At 38.5% G+C, this 17616-nt stretch overlaps 1 protein-coding gene across 3 annotated transcripts in view; it reads right to left on the reverse strand.

Annotated features, from left to right (window-relative positions):
* Positions 1–17616, reverse strand: part of LIN28B (lin-28 homolog B) — a 99495-nt gene that overhangs the window by 31534 nt on the left and 50345 nt on the right. For all 3 annotated transcript variants that reach the window (XM_039728293.1, XM_039728304.1, XM_039728284.1), the window contains one exon: positions 10742–10926. In XM_039728293.1, the coding sequence (XP_039584227.1) occupies positions 10742–10926 (185 nt within the window). The remainder of the gene's footprint in view (positions 1–10741; positions 10927–17616) is intronic.

The raw sequence follows: 17616 nt of genomic DNA on the forward strand, positions 1-17616 counted from the left end.
AACAAAAACGCAAAGATACTAATTTTAAACACTAGCAAATCAGAAATTGAACTTGAAACACTGAACTATTTCAGCCTTTTAGACTGGTGAGAATATATTCATTTATCATTAAAAGAAATCAAAGCATTCTGGTTAAACTTTGATGCAAAGGCCATTGCAACATTAATTGAGCAGTCTGTAGTTAGCTGTTGTTTGCAGAGCTGTCTAAAATAAATTAAATGTTTAGCATTTGAACTATCCAACAGCTAAAAGGGTGAAACTCCAAGTGACTTCTGTAACAGAGGCAGCCATTCAACTCAAGACCAGTAGATTTTAAATCAATTTTTGTACTTTCAGCTATTCATTGTAAAAGCTCTAGTGCCAGGAGACTCAACATCTCAAGATTATAAATTAATGGAGATCAAAGAAAAGAAATTGTTTAGCTCACTCCCATATTTCATAGTGAACTTTCACAACTCTTTCCTCCTTAACTATTCCACTGTTACTGAGCAAACCCAGCTCCCTCTTCCCAATCAATAATGCCATGCTTGGCTCGCTATTCCTCCAGCCTGGCCACGGCACCTCTGCTCCCTTGTGCAGTGTTCCACTTCCTCCCTGGAACTCTCTTCATCCTCGCCCTACAGTGCACACAAAAACTAGTCCAAATCCCCAAACTAGTGAGAGCAGGATGCAGACTGATTTCTACAAATCCTATTATCTACCAATTCAGTATTTGAAAGAGATGGAAATAATTTACACTGCAATAACAGCCTGTGAACCCACATGTGAGTTCTCCTATACCGCCTTTTCTCATCTGCTGCATGAAATACAAATTATTGTATCCTTTTTCCTTAGCCTACTGAATTTAATGCTTGAACTCACCACTAAATCCAGCTAAATCATGAACACAAAAAATACTGATTTTGGGGCTCTCACTAAGATCTCTTTGTGCACTACAAACATTAATTACTTTGCAATGTCTCTACAAAATTGTGTGGTTTGTTTGGTCTCAGAGAGAAATGCACAGGATTCTGGAGCACAAGAAAAAAAAGCCAAAATGATTTTCCGGAGGAGCATTATTCTAAGTGCCCAATTTGAAATACCAGTGTCCTTGGAGCACATATTGTTTTATAGCACCTTTATATGCATTTAAGGCTAAGCTCAAACTGAGCAACTGTGAGGGCTGCATTTGGTGGTTCTGCAAAACAAACTCCAGATGTGTTATGTTTGTCACCTGGTAAACAAGGAACACACAGTAAGTAGAATATTACAGAAAGTGCTATTTCAGATCAACCCTCCCAGATCCACTGGAATCACCATAGCTGTGCAAGGCTGCAGAGCAGGAGTTCACATACCACCTGTGCTTCAGCTCTTGACTTGCAGCGATTTTTCAAAATTGCAGGAAAATTCAGTTGAATCCCTGACTGTGTGTGTAGGGAGATTCAGGATTTTCTGTAGTCCCTGAAGAGCAGCAGAACTACCAGCATTGAAGCAACCATTTGGAGCCTGGAAAAGATCTGGGCTTCTCACATTGACACTCTTTTCAGTGGTTTGTTCTCCCTTCCTTAAATCCTTTCTCATGCACCTCCTTCCTCATCTTCCCTGTGTTTGTTTTCCTATTCCTGCTTCTTCCTAATCTTCACCCTACCTTTTATCCTTGAAATACCTTCCTATTACCCTGCCTGAGGGATTGTGGATACCACAGGAACATTTCTATTTGAGCTCCACTGTCTCTGCACTGAGCAGCTTGTCATAACCAGAAGAAGCAACTGCAAAGTCCCACTCATCTGGATGGAGGATGCCACATTGCTGTGCAGGGGTGGCTTCCACTGGTATGTTTTTCCTGAAATAAGAGTCCATGTCCTTGTGTAAATATGCCCTTACAGACTCATGACTTCTTTCAGGACACAGCCTGTGTGTCATTACCTGCTTGACAAGTGCTCCAGCACAGGTGCACTTTTGGGGGTGGGGGCTGCACAGTGGGAAGAGCAGCATCGTGCCTGCACCACCACTATGGAGATGACTACCTCCGTGACACATTCCTCTTATATAATGAGCTGCTGAGCTTCTTGGCAAAATAAGATATTGAAGTAAATTCACATTTTAAATTATTCATATTTAAGTAGGTTTGATCTTTAAGTGTCAAGGACAGAAACATGAAGCCACAGCTAATAAAAGAAACAGCTGTAGTGATTTGGAATTACATTACCACATAATCTTTATTAATTTGAAGTTAAAGGGCTCCAGAACTTTTATTCCTTCTAAAAAGCGTCAGATTCATCCACAGTGGTAAATCAGAGGCAATATTTCGGGGATATCTGATTTAGCAGTTATGCTATAATTAATTTTTCTCCAGCTTTCAAGTTTTGGCATCTTTTTCAACAGGCCAAAATACATGACAATTATTTCCATCAACAGGAATCACCATTACAATCTGTCCTCAGTGTTGTATATTTATTACATGTTTTGAGTATGTTTGCTAAGTGATGCTGGAGTGCAACATATATTAGAAAAAAAAAAGGCAAGGAAATGCAATTGTTTTCCTAAAATAGAAGATCTGGGATTTAATTGTTTAATTATGCTGAATATTTCTGTCATAAAATACAGCACAGGCAGTCTGCACCTTTTGAAAAGGTAGCTTATCCCATGAGCAGGTCTGCTCCCAGTTCATTGACAGCTACAGCATGTCACATGAGCTGAAAGCAGCACAGTCTGTAGCCAGGATCAGTATCAACTTAAAAACAGAATTTTCACAGTCGGGAAAGTATCTTCAAATGATGCTCTGTTCCCTACTATTTTCAAAGCACAAGATTAAGTATTTACTGATTCTGCCCCTGAAAATGTATGCACTTTTTTGTTTATTTTTGCCTACTTGAATATAGTGTAGTAGTAAGAAATTAAACACTGAGAAACAAATTTGAATTAAAGAAGATGCCAGTTATATCAGGAAGATTTTTTAGAAACAGAATGATTTTTGAAAATTATGTACTGAGATACTTTTAACATATACTCTACTGGATTTATGCATAATGTCTGTTAAATTGAGCAAAGTTCTCAAATCTTTTTTGCTTCTGAACTCCTTCTGGTATGTGCACTCATTAGTACAGGTAAGAATGCAGTGGGATCATTAGGTGTATCAGTGCAGGCAAAGGCCTGAATATACACTGAGAGTTTACTGTAAGTGAGAGAGAGCTCACCCCTTGATGAAAGAGAGTGGAATAGTCAGAAAACATGAGGCCTAGAGAAGACATCCGATTAAAGAAAAATATTCTGCATTCCAAAAACAGTCTATGTACTTAAGAAACCCATCTGCTGTGCAGGGACAGCTTTACTCTACATGAGGCTGCATAGAAATGACACCTTCCTACTCACTTCATCTGTTCCTGGTATGTTTTCAGAATTGAATCTACTTACTTTAGCATCAAATTTGGATTTCTTATTATAAACACTGTGAAAAATTTGGGGCCTCTCTCTTCTCAACTGCACATGCATACAAACAGATACCAAAAAACTTTTTCAGGTTCTACTCTGTTCTTAATACAAGCTTGCAAAGATGAAAATCACACTTGGATATTGCCTGGCAGTATCATGGCTACCAGGTTCCAGGCTCTTCCCCTGGCACAGATATTTGCAGTTACTTGAAGCACATGAAAAGCCCCACCAGAAGACACATGATGGAAAGGCAGCACATATTTTTGCAAGTTTTGATGATTTGTAGGCCTACGTGCAAAGCCCAATTCCTGCTTGCACCCAGGTGTGCAGGCTGAAACACAGCATGGTCATGCAAGCTCACCAGCAAGGAAGGATCTGAAAAGAGATTTTACTTTAAGTGGCCTTGTGATTAATTTGGTAGTTAAATTGTCTAAAATCAGAAAATGGACTTTCAAATGAATGAGGAACTGCTTGTATAAGCACCCAGCACATTACAGTGTGCCAGGGTACCCCAAAATATCTAACCAACCTTGGATCAAATTAAGCTTTGTAGCCTGTATCTAACTATGGCCACTTGGCTTTGCAAATCTAACCATGATTTAAAATTTTGAATGGGATTTCTTCCATGTCTTCTGAAAAACAGAACCTTATATTCAAATATTCTACATGTTGTTATTCACAACTGTAATCATTTCTACAGTTTACTTCAACACGCAAGCACTGATCTTTCAGCTCTGCATCCTGGCTCCTGACTGTTTGAGCTACAGAATTATGGAAGAGAAATCCAGCATCTTTTGAGAAAGGCAGCTCCCAGTGCTGTACGCTGGTAGAAGCTAGCCTAGTTGTGGCCTGATGTCTTCCAAAAGGTGAGATTTTCCTGCTTCTGCTCTCACTCTGGAACACTTTCCCATAGCTCTACACCAGGCATTTCAGGAAGACTGGTTTAGTTACACCCTGTACCAGAGAAGAAATCATGACACATAGGGTGTGGTCCATAGGTTTTGGGAGCTATACACACCAAGCAGTGGCAGCTGTTTTCTCTTTTCTCCCTTAAGTCACTTACTTTTCTTTTTTTTTTTTCATGCAAAAAATACTTGCTCTTGAAGATCTGATTCTGTTCTTAGACTGGACAGACCAAGTCCTGGAAGCACACTGTGTGTTTGTTAAGCAGGAGGGCTGGGACTGCTGAGCTCCCTTTAAACACAGACGGATGATGTAGATTTTAACAAGGGCTGTCTAATGAATATATGCAGTAACACTTTTCAGAGGCTTCTGACTTAAGACTTGGATGGGTCTGCACAAAGACGAGCAAAGATTAACCTCCTGCCCTAGAGATCCATCTCCAAGCCAGCTTTCAAGCCTCCAATCCACAGCACCAAGTGGTAGCTATTTTATAAAGTTACCTACTTTTTAACCCTACCAACAAGACCCTCTGGTGTTCTGGTTTTATCTCACTCTTGGAAAACCGAAAATGTTGCTAAAACTTCCAAAGTGTTGCCAACCTGAGGGGAAAAAAAAAGGATGAAAAACTTTGTCCCCAAGGTTTGTAGCCCTGTGAAGATAAAACCTTCTTAAAGTACCTGGAGTGTACAAAGCTCTCAAGGTGTTTTTTTGTCTTCTTTTTAATTTTTTTTAATTCAGAATTCTGCAGTTTCTGTTACAAGCACTTCATGTCAGTTTAGTGGCTTATTATGGCACAGTCAGCAAATATCAATCCTAAAACTATGTAAGGATGCATAACTCAGAGTGGTTTATCCCCATTCTAGCCCATTGTCTAAACATGCAAATTGTTAACTCTATAAAACTGCACAAATAATACCAAGCTTTGTTTGAGGATCCAAAAGGAAGTTGCATCCAGCACATTCAGTTTTAACACTTCATCTACTTGTCTTTTGCAGATTAGTTGTTGATACTGAAAGAATGCTTAAACCACTATTGCCAGAGATAGAATGCTATACCTCCCTATTTTTCACAGTCTCTCCTTAAATATGTGCCTGTGTTGGAAAGATGATAGTAGGCCACAGGGACCTCATTTCATATGGCAATTTTCACATAAGACAACAAAGTGATGGCTGTCTTCCCATTCTAAGTTTAAAAGGTTGTCTCAGACGACATTGGAAAGAGCAACTAAACACCCAACAAAAACATTATGATGCAGGGAAAGAGCAAACAGTCAAGAAAATGCCCTATGCTTGAAAAATAGGAAAAGCAAGAATAAAAATTGGAATGAAGAGATTCTTGTCATCTGATACCAGGTGCAAGGGAGCCAAGGAGGAGGGGTTCATGTTCTAATTGCTGAAACACCACCCTTGAGTAAGGTCCTTATGCAAGGTTGTATTTCTAAGAAACTGGTGCAAAGCATGCAATTTTTGCATTACTTGTGTGTCAGCCTCCTCTTTAGAAAATGGCAGAACTGTGAATGCAATCTGCATTGAAGAGGCTGTAACAGGCTGACACCATTTTGTGCCAACTCCCTGAACTTGTTGTCCATTTCCCTGTTTGGATGACTCAGTTTGCCCGGGAATGCAATCTGCATTGAAGAGGAGTAGGAAAATTTCACCGTTTCACAGTAACAGGCTGACACCATTTTATGCCAACTCCCTGAACTTGTTGTCCATTTCCCTGTTTGGATGACTCAGTCTGCCCATACCCCACTTCACCCCAGTGCTGTTCAGGACCTGCCCAAAGTGGGTCCCTGGGGCTGGCCAAGTGGATTTATCCCTTTGTTGGAGCTGTGTGTGGTGACAACCAGCCTTGCCTTGCTTACTCTCAGCAGAGGGACTGACAGGCTTTCCCCACCCATCTGCTGAGCACGGGTTTTACGTGCTTCTCCCACGTTGGTACTAGCTCAGGGTTCTCCTCCCCAGCCCATACCACTCCCATTATTCACATATCTCCTTCACAAAAACCTGCTTGGTTCAAGCCATAGGAGGCTTTTCTATGAAAATTAGATTATACACTTGAGTGTGATTCAATCAGTAGAGATGGAATTGAGATAATATCAAGTTTGAAGTAAATTTGTTGTCCTAAACTAGCTCTCCTAGTCCATTTAACTTTAATTCAAATGTCCTCCATGGCATACCACCATGTGTCATCCCTTCCTGCATCACACCAGCATAGTGGCTGTTTGTGCAGATCACAAGCTTTTAAAGAAGACCTTTAAGATTTTCTTAATATAGTCTGACTTCAGATCACCCACAAAATGTCTTCAGATTTTAAAACCATTTTCTGTCTGACTCAGACACAAACTAGTTTTAAGTGACAGTTCACCCAGGGAGAATTATATTATTTAATTACAACCCCTCCTTCCCTAAGTGGCTGCATTTCCACCTTGTGGGTGGTTTAGAACCATGTTCTTCTTCATTTGAAAATTATGGGTTTGGTCACATTCAAGAGTTACTGGTGAACACCATTTATAACATCTTAACACAAACCTACTTCTTTTCTAATTGTTCCTCCTTCATATTTATCTGTATTGGAAAAAAAGTTTTCAAAGTGCTGTACCCATGCTGCAGCACTCATTACTGTTAGCCAGCTGAGCTACAAATACATGGCTGTTTCACCAGTCTTATCCCAGGGTGTAATTCAGCATCACCATTTATCCACTGGCAATGGTTCCGTGAGCTCCATCATTTTAAGCAGCTCCCAACCTCACTGCTCACTTGCAGGGCTGCACTATAATCCAAGCCAGTGAAATGTTTCATGCCAATGTCCAATTTCACAATGTAGCACTTATTTATTACATGTTTAAATCTAAACCACTTACTGACACAGGTCACCTGTACTAGAAAGTTTCCCTGCCGCAAGAGTGATGTTAGCAGAAGGTATCAGAGGACTGAAATGGCATAAATTAGAACTGAGATGAAGTTATAATCTTAATTATTTCTTCCTTGTTCTTTTCTTCTTGCTTTATTTTATTACTTCCATTTGGTGTAAAGATTTCAAAACCAAAAAAGGAAAAAAAAAAGAAAGTTGTCAAGCTCCCTATCTCCCCCAAAACACTCCTCATGAAGCAAGTGCCAAGCTAAGCAAATACAGCATAACAGACACTCTGCTGAAAAAGTATCCAAGTTTGAGCTCCTAGCAGAGATATTTACAGATACTACTGGGTAATACCTCTAGGCCCCAAAGATAACTCTAGCTTCTAGTCCTGTGAGCATTATGCTCCTTTATTAATATTGTCCCAAAGGTCTGTGGATCAAATTATTTAAATGTACACTGCACTAAATAATATTCTCCCATCTATATAAATAATTACAATTCATGAAACAGTCCTTTACCTGGTTTCATTTTAAGTGATATAGAAACACTGGGAGTGCTTGCTCAAAAAAAAAAAAAAAAGTAGCATGATTTTTTCCTTCTTCCCTTTTTTCTCTCAATTCTAATCTGAGATGTTGGGTTAGGTTCTGATTTAATTTGTTCTACTCTAAATCACAGATGTGTCTACAAGTTACTAAGTACTTGATTAAGTGTGGTTTCAGAGTACTTTATCTTTTCTGCATCAGACCCCCATGGTCATTCCTAGAGAGCAACACACCACACTTTTGTGTCAGTCACTTCCAAAATAGAGCAAAGCGCACTGCTTTGTGGAATTCCATTTGTATGGATTGTGTTAAAAGCTCCTGCAAAGCAAGCTGCAGCTGGCTACAATGCAACTCCTCACAAATATTATCACAGCAAGGTCCCCACAGCAACAATACTGCAAATTACAGGGACCCTGAGTCTACCATGGAAGCCTCACAAAATCCACCAATACTGGAAGCCTCAGTGTCATGACTTTTTATTCCTCCCTGTCATTGCTGCTTTTCCCTTTTTTCTCCCCCCATCTTTGCTATCTCTAACTCCTCTCAGTAATTAAGAGTAAGAGAATCCATTCCAATGGGATCCAGACAAAAGGATGCACTGAGCTGGGCCCTCACACTCTTAACATTGGTAAGATAAAAAGAGATGAACACAAGAAGCTGGAATTAGCTTTCATAAATGGAGGCAGTTCTCAATACAAGAGCAATCTTCAAGAAACTTTTCACTAGACATGTTGGAGGTGCACCTTTTTTATTGTCTAGGCATTCAAAACTAATTTTCCTTCAAGCAAAGACACTGCTTTTCACTGAGTGATAATGTCAATGCTACTTCAAACATTTCAAATTTCAGCCTTTTTTGGCGTCTTATGACTTAAGTGTAAGAATTCTGAGACAGAAGTGGGTAGATGTTTTTGCCCACATTTTCACATTCAAATTAATTCAAATTAATTTTAAATTTTCCCTTTTTTTAAAGGCAAGTGAACATTAGAGAGTACACTGTCTCATAGATCAGCCCCCCACACTGTTTTTCAGGGTATATCTGTTCAACTTTTTCTATGCTTCAGCTATGAAAAAACATGATTGAAAGCAGAATTCACCTCATTTCATTTTAGAGATTTGTAAGGGAAGCACCTACAGGATTGGAGCTAGGATCCCTCTGTAGTCCCTGAAGAGAAACAGCAGTAAGGTAAGATTCAACCCCAACATTTTATGTGCTTCCCTAGGATGAGATGAATTCCACCTGGAAAGTACAGCTTTCCCCTGCATCTACTACACTGTATACTATAGATTGTTCAAATCCCTGCCTCTTTCAATATGCAGTCTTCTTTCCTGACTGCCTACAACCAGCCCATTTAAATGTCAAGGTTTTTGAAGCAAGGAAGCAAGGACTGTCTTCCTTCATATACATGTGCAACAAATAGGTAAACAGGATCACACCAGCATGACTGCGGCCTTTATTTGCTGCCAAAGTATGAAACATCAAGAACAGTGGTAATGATAATACTCTAAACAGATTAGCAATTAGAATTCATGGGAAAAACCAATGATTTAAATAAGAATAATCTGAAATCCTACGGTGAAATAAAAAAAAAACCAACAAAACAAAACAAAGCACAAAAAATCAGGCATTGCATGCAACATGACTCTATAATAAAAAAGAAAGCTTTGTCCAGCTTACGAGGTCTTTCCTTGTTGTGGTTATGGACTCTGATCTGTTACAGCAGCAATAAATTTTGTTTACAAAAAGAAAGCTTTGTCCAGCTTCCTTGTTGTGGTTATGGACTCTGATCTGTTACAGCAGCAATAAATTTTGTTTATGGCACTTAGCTTTTACAAAGAAGGTGAAAGAGGGACAAATATCATGTTGTCTCCAGTCCTTAATTTAAAAAAAAAATTAAAAACAGGGTGGGGGGACAAAAAAAAAAAGAGCCTTTTAACAGAGGTGAGGACAAGTGGAGCTCATCTGTAGCTAGTAAAGGTTCCTGATCCCAAATTTCTCAAACATGGGCTACATTGCCTTTCCAGGTGACCCTATCTTTCCTAAGCTACTCTTTGCTTCAGAATGTGCAAAGAAAGAGAGCCATCACCTCTCAGTCATGCCATACATTAAATACTGCAGGCAGAACTTGGCTGTTTAGATGTTCTTAGTAGGATCCTCACAAAGTATGTATTCCCCTTGGCCTCAGTCATTACAGGTCTGGGCTGGGCAACAGCATGAGGAAAAAAGGGTGAATTCACCTAAACAAATAAATAAATAAGCTAGCTTTCAAGCAGAAAGGCTGTCCTTGGTGAACTAGGTGCAGGTGGCTTTGTAGTGAAGAGGATTCAGAATTTCTTGAAGCCATCAGAAGTAGAAAATCAAGGGTAAAGTGCAGTGCAAGTCAGACTGCTGCACATGTGTAGAGAGATGTGCAGCAATCAAAATTAACCTGAAATTTGTAAAGCATTATTACAACAGCCCCTCAGACCACCAGGAATTAAAACCTTTGGAAACCTTATACTTACAAATTATTATTACAACATTACAACATTATTACAACATTATTACATTATTACAAGCATTATTACAACAGCCCCTCAGACCACCAGGAATTAAAACCTTTGGAAACCTTATACTCTGCTCACTCACTCTTACTGTAGCATCTACATTTTTTTCTATATAAAACTACTGATGCAGTTTAATGATAGTTTTGATAGTCTGTTTAGCATGCACAATTCTCACCTAAACATGACATTATTTCACCTGTATTCAGACTGACCTCTTCAGTCTAATAGCAATATCTTCAAAATAATATTATATTCCTCTGCAGGCTTCCTCTAATTGAATAAAACCTTCTCAAGTAAAACTAATCAGTGGGTGATTGATGTAGTTGTATAGATACAGTTTTAATAAAATTACTAAGCTACATGTAAAAGCCAAATTTGCATAGAAGGGTTTCCTTTCACAAACAAATACTGAAAACATAATTTCAAGAAAAAATTGAAAGGAAAAAGGAAAAAAAGAGGGAATAGCAAAGTAAGGTAATTACCTATCTCCCTTTGGTTTTCTTTTTTGTACTGTCTTCCCTTTGGGTCGTCGTTCACTTCCTAAACAGGGGCTCCCACCAGGGCCTGTTACCCGTATTGATTCAAGGCCTTTGGAAGATTTCTTAAAAGTAAATTCCACAGGTTCTCCTTCTTTTAGGCTTCTAAATCCTTCCATGTAAAGCTTGCTCTGTAAATAGGAAAAATATTCTTGGTTACCATTGCCTTAAAAACAGTATTTACATTTATAATCGACAGGAAAAATTACCCCATCTACAACACATAAAAGTGGAGCAACAGTTTCCTCTGCATGAGCTGTAGCAGATGATAATACAAATTATAGTCCTGGATACACTGAAAACCCCATTCAACACTAAACAAGTAAAAAGAACCTATTTTCAGTATCAGCAAAACTGAAATAACATTTTCCTTTTCCGTGTTGAATGCTACAGATGAAGCAGAAGAAATGCTGTATTCTTAAAACCCTTGAAAATTCTTAACATGTCTCAGGAAGTGAAAAGGTCTGGAAAGAGAATAAACTAATTTATGATCAAACTTTTAATAATTTGCATTCTTTATATCTGAGACATGGGTCTACTACTCTAAAAATGAATCAAAGATACAGCAAGCATGAGAGACATGAGGAAGGCACTCTGAACAAAGTCTGCTGACATGGGCAATTCAAATATCCCTAGTCAGCTGCTGAATTTCTGTTGACTACACCAATAATCTACCTACCATGATTTAGGTATGGATTTATATTTTCATTCATAGAAAAGGAAATTTTTATCATCAGGGCAAGTGAAATAAATGCTGATAAATATTTTAATATTACACTGCAGTAGAAAAATCTTGGACAAGCTGACGTCAACAGGAGCTTACCAGTGATTCTAATAAAATGAAAATTTTCATCACAATTCCAAACAAATGATGTACAATAGTAAGTAAGCATTCCAGGAAATATCTGATTAATCAAACTCTTAAATAAAATGATAATCAAGTAAAATGACAGGGAAGTTTTTAGGGGTGGTGGAGATAAAGGGGTTGCAGTACACTTTTATTTTAGAAATTACACAGTACATGAATTAAATCAGTGGACTCACAGAGAATATTACAAAATACCTCAATTTCCATACATTCAGAAGTCTTTCAGGAGAATTATAACACATAGTTTCTTCCTTTGCTCATGAATGCCTCAGAGGAAAGAGGAAAAAATGTATCCTGACTGATTCTTAATCCATTTTCTAGCATTCACTTGGCTGAACCATGGAGTCAAGAAGGAAATCTTCACTGCAGGTGCCATCCCAAATCAGTCACATGCCAAAAAAAGCCAAGTGACACACAACTTGCATCTGTTACTTGACAAGTGCAAGTAGGAACATGTACAATCAGATGGCAATCCCTGACACGGGCTCCCTGTAAGCACTCATGGGAGGTCTGCAGCACCAAGACACTGTTTTAGCAGAGCACAAGAACTGACACCTACACAGTTCATAGCACACAAAGAGGGAGCTGGTTTCTTCACAACGATGCACAGAGAACAGGACCAAAAGCAAGAGCAGTTCCCCCTGAGCTGCTACAGAGCAAACTAGCTTCAGACACAGGGAGAAATTTCTCACTATGAAAGGAATTAAGTAAAGAAGCCCAAAGTAATAGTTCCCTTTGCTGGAAATAGTTGACTCATCTTACCAGGGCACTGAATAACCCTATCCAAGGCCTTGCTTTCAGCAAGATATTCAACCAACCAGATGAAATGAAGAGGAGCCTTCCAACCTAAGCTTTCCTGTGATTATGATATCTTAACCCAGTGCTGGTGAGGCTGGAGAACAGGATTACAGTTCCTGGTTCTGCAGCAGAGCTACCTTGGGGCACCTGCGTCACTTAACTTCTCCCTGTTTTTCTGGAGAGGAGTGCCACTGCAAAGTCTATTTTTCACAGCACTAATAGGCTAAGTTATAAATTTTAAAATAATTTGGAATATTTATTTTAATGAAATCATGTGAAAGCACATATACCTCAGATTCCTGAAACCCTGAGCTCTCAAGTGCACCCAGCACAAGACACTACTACTGCTGCTGGTCTGACTGAATGGCTCAGGTGCTTTTAATTTTTCAGTAGCCAAAAGTAACCAAGAACTCCGCTTCACTCATTAGGAAAAAGGCTGGTTTTGCTTATCCAGTTGTGCAGTTCTAGTAGACATGGCTCTCGCATACAAATGTAACAGTGTGAAACACAAGACAAATTGCTGATTTTATAGGCTAGAGGTTGAGCACTATTTAAAAGGTGGGGGGAATAGCATGGAAAGGGCTGTGGGACAGATGAAAGAAGAAATATATATCTGTTCCCTGAATCATTAGCTTGGCTTTTTTGAAACATTAAAACTTAAGGCATGAAAAAATAAATATGCAAATGTTCTTACTAATGCAACTGGAGGACAGCAATTGTACACAAACCAATGAAACAAACCACCCAGGTGGGCAGCATTATTTCAAGCAAGCTCTCCACTTTGAAATGCCTGTATAGCAATAAGGGGATCTTTGCCACAATGAAGAAACATCCAAGTTCAGAATGTGCTGAGAGAAGACACCACCACACCTCAACTGAAAAAACAGACACTGCCTGTGGTGTGAGCCCATCTTTAGGTCTGTCCACAACTCTTCAGTCTTCTATGGCCAACAGGGAAATCTTGAAGAAAGGAAAGAACTGAACAGTGTGTATTCTGTCCTAAAATAAGCACACAGTTGAATGTTCCAAAACGAGACAATCAGTACAACACAGATGGGTGCTAATCACAAGGGAACCTCAAAGGCACGAGCCCTTATTTTCCTGCAATACTCAACACAGCATGGATGCTTGTCTACCTGTTTAATTACTGCTTAATGAAGATACAGTTAAGTCTCAGTAAGAGTTATGCATTTTTTTCCTGAGTTTCACCATTATTAAAAAATGTCAGAAGGTTAATATCTGACACACATAACATTGTCTTCTACTTTACCTCAAAATACTTGCTTAAACTGCAACCTAAACCAGGGCATTATTAGTATTCTAGAATGTTTTTTTCTCATTTCACTGTTAGCAACAGAAGTTAATTTCTAAACAAAGCACTTTAAAGCAGGGCATTATCAGTATTCTAGAATGTTTTTTTTCTCATTTCACTGTTAGCAACAGAAGTTAATTTCTAAACAAAGCACTTTATTTACAAGAGATTTTTAAACTTTTGAAAGCCTAAGTAAAGCAACAATCATGCTTTCATGAATCACATGTTATGCAGGTGTACAGTTTTTGCATGTGTTTATTTCAAGCACTTTTAACAACAAAAAATGTTGAAAAAACCCACTTCAAAATGACTTGCACAGTTCTCTCATTGAGTAGATCTCAACAACTTTTCAACGTTGGACATGGATTTGGTTCTGTCTGACTTACTGTGCAAATGTATGGCTCATGGTGAGATTCTCTGCTTGAGTAGATCTCAACAACTTTTCAATGTTGGACATGGATTTGGTTCTGACTTACTGTGCAAATGTATGGCTCATGGTGAGATTCTCTGAGGGTGCAGTAACAAACAATTCAAAGCCATTGTGAAAAAATGGCATTTGGAAACCAGCAGAACAAATCTAAAACCTGAATCCCTCTTAACTTGTCTAAAGAGTTGAACAAAAAATGTCTGTAAAGTTGATAATTTAATGTTGAGAGACCTAGCTCAGTATTTTCCTCACATTACTTAAACAAATAAAACCGACACAATTAAAAGCAGGCAGAGTTTCAAGTCAGTGAACCATTTCTAGAGCCCTGAATGGGATGTATGGGCACACCGCCAACAAACAAAGAGAAAAACTTAAAAGCAACATGCTTTTCCCTGTTTCTCTCTTTCAGCTGTCAGAGACTTTACTGTTATTTTTACCAACAGTCAATACAGTGGTTTCAGACTGGAGCTTTTTTTTCCTCTTTTTAAATTTGACAATTCAACAGGACCATTTATGGTGGGGTTTTTCTGATTTTTTTTTTTTGTTTGGTTTTTTTTTTGGGGGGGGGGGTTTGTTGTGTATTTTTTGTTTGTTTGTTTGTTTGTTTTTTAAAGAGATACCCTAATGTAATATCTCACACATCTCTGTTACAAGCAATGGCTTGGTCCAAAATGCTGGCAATCTCGTAGTAGTATTGGTAATAACAAAGATGAATAAAAAACACCATGATCACAAGTTCATGGAAAGCATTGCCTACTATGAAACAAAAATCAAAACTTAACAAGTATAAACTGTATTAGCAAAATGGTCCTCAAAGAAACACACCAATTCCTGGGCAGTGTCAGGGAGTGTTTACAGCTTTCACCAGGCTCTACAAAAGAAAGGAAGTTTGGAATTAAGGATCATTACAGGGGGCCTGATTGCCTCAGATATGCGTGCATTACTTTTAATAAGTGTGGAAAGTAAGTGCCTCATCACAACTTTGCCATTTCTAGTCAGGGCTGTGAACAACTGCTGTTGCAGACATTAAATCCTTTAGAGGGATGAGGGGGAAAAGTTGTTTGGTGGCATTCTGCTTACCTCGTTTATTTTCTGTATCTCTCATTTCTGACCCTTTTTATCTACTGATTGATTGATTGCTTAGTACAATGACCAGATGCCACCAGTATGCTGAGTTTCCCAAAGTAAGAAAACTATTTTCCCTCCAAAATTATCTACAATTAAATCCAGACATGAAGGAAAGCATATTCTAAAACTCAACAACAATAAAGATTGTAAGAAAATCTCTCCAAACAACCTCTTAAGAGTTCCATCAAGAGCCACCAACATTTGAGTAAAGCAAGGGTACACAGTAAGAGGACCCAGAAGCAAAACAATTTACGCTGGATACATACTAGTGTCCTCCCTTGCATTAGACCAAAACCCATGCAGAATAGTATCAGCTGCATGATACAAGTCCTGCTATGAGGACTTTTGCTGTTGACCAAAAGTTCATTGTAGGAGGTTTGTGAAGACCATGCATTTTCGCAGGCAGAATGCTAAAGCCAACACAAAATTCACTACCCTGAACAACAGCCCCTCCAAGGGCAATGTGCAGCTCTGTGCACTAACACAGGATTTGAAGACTGGGAACTTGCAAAACACCTCAACACTGCTCCTGCTGACCCTCAAGGGCTTGTTCCTGCTCCTAGAGGCTTATCTTGCACCAAATCTGGCACTTCTTTTGGTCCTCCCCATAAGCCAATTTAACTCGCTAATCTCACAGGAAACAAACTCAGTTTAAAAAGAAGGGGGGAGGATAAGAGGAAGAGGAAACAGAGATAGATTTTTGTTTTTCCAGTGAGCTAAATCTATTCACAGAGAAGTTCAACGAGCTCTGGGGCATACAGAGTGGAAACAGCAATTTTTTGAGATGAGAATGTGCTCCTCAATATTCTATATAAAAAAGCAAACTGTACAGCATTACGCTTTTTTTCCCAAACCTTAACATAAAGTAACTTTCAAAAAGCTACAAAACACTACTCGTTTTGTAGCTTTTTGATTTGCACTTTAGCTCTAAGACAAGGAAGAGCCATGTACACTACATGTATAAAATATTTATGAGAAAGGGTGAGCTACTGCAAGTAACTTTACAGTAGGGAAAGAGCTGGTATGTAGGCAGTAACCACATGCAGCTGGTACACTGCAATTTCACACCTTTATTTACTTGGAATTTGTTTCTGTCTTGAATTTCCACCATGACCGTAGTCATGTTCATAACCTTGTTTCCATTCATCATCCTGTCGCTGTCCCCACACTGTTATTTTTCTTACTGAGAAGTGTGCAAAGGTATTTATTTAACTTTTGAACAAAAGGCTCTGTCTAATTCAAAACCACCCTCCCTATACAACAGAAGGATTTCTTCTTTCTTAATTTATGTATCTAAGAAACTTCTATTAACTGCTTTAACTTTTAAGAATTTTAAATGAATTCTATCTCAGCTTAATACTTACAGTTCTTGTTCCATCACAACTTCCAAGAAGTGATTTCTTTTGATAATCTATTCCTTTTTTGCATTACCTTTTCTCAACACACTATCCCTCCCAATAAAAGGGTCTCTGCTAGAACGATTAGGTAATTTGCCACAATTCTCCTTTTCCTTTACTTGTGTTTCAAGTTGAACCTTTTCTCTATTTAAGTCTTCAGTACTTCAGCTCACCTATGTTTACTAAACAGTTCTCTTAAATTTACCACATGTATCTTAAAATAATTACAACTTTCTGTTATCTCATTTAACTTACACCAAGTAAACACAGTTCATGTTTTACCTCCATTTTTTAAACAAGCATGTTTTCTGTAGGGTCAGCAATTCCTTTCAAGCCCAAAATAACACAACTTCTACTCAAGAAAGCTATTGATGGTTGCATACAAAAAACCCCACATTATTATATTATATTATTAGACATGTTGTCTGTATATAAATCTAAGCTAGAGATCTACAACAAGTCTCTCATAATTCCTTCACAAAGTGATTTTGGCCAAACAGATTCTACTGTGTCCATGCTACTCTTTGTTTCCAAGGTGCCAACTTCACCGATAAAACCTTACCAATTTTCTGCATAATTTTAAGTATTTGTGTTCAGGCCATGAACGCAATCTGGCTACCTTCTTGCTGTCTCTGTATCTGGTTACACATCCAGCAGCGGCTGCTCTGATTTTGTACACTAATAAAAAGAGTCTGGATGTTAAACATATCTTTTGCTTTTCCTCCTCACCTAACCCTCTTTTCCTGCTTTAGTAAGTGCATTTTTGTTAGTGTAGCACCTACACAACTAGCGTTCTGCTAGTGATTTTCACCCTTTTCTCCTTTTCATTGACCATTTATGTTACTGCATATGCAATTCTCATTTACCGAGTTTTCCTTGTTCTGTGCTTTA

The sequence above is a fragment of the Passer montanus genome, unplaced genomic scaffold (genome assembly GCF_014805655.1).
Source record: "Passer montanus isolate IOZ18808 unplaced genomic scaffold, ASM1480565v1 scaffold11, whole genome shotgun sequence".
Lineage (NCBI taxonomy): Eukaryota > Metazoa > Chordata > Aves > Passeriformes > Passeridae > Passer > Passer montanus.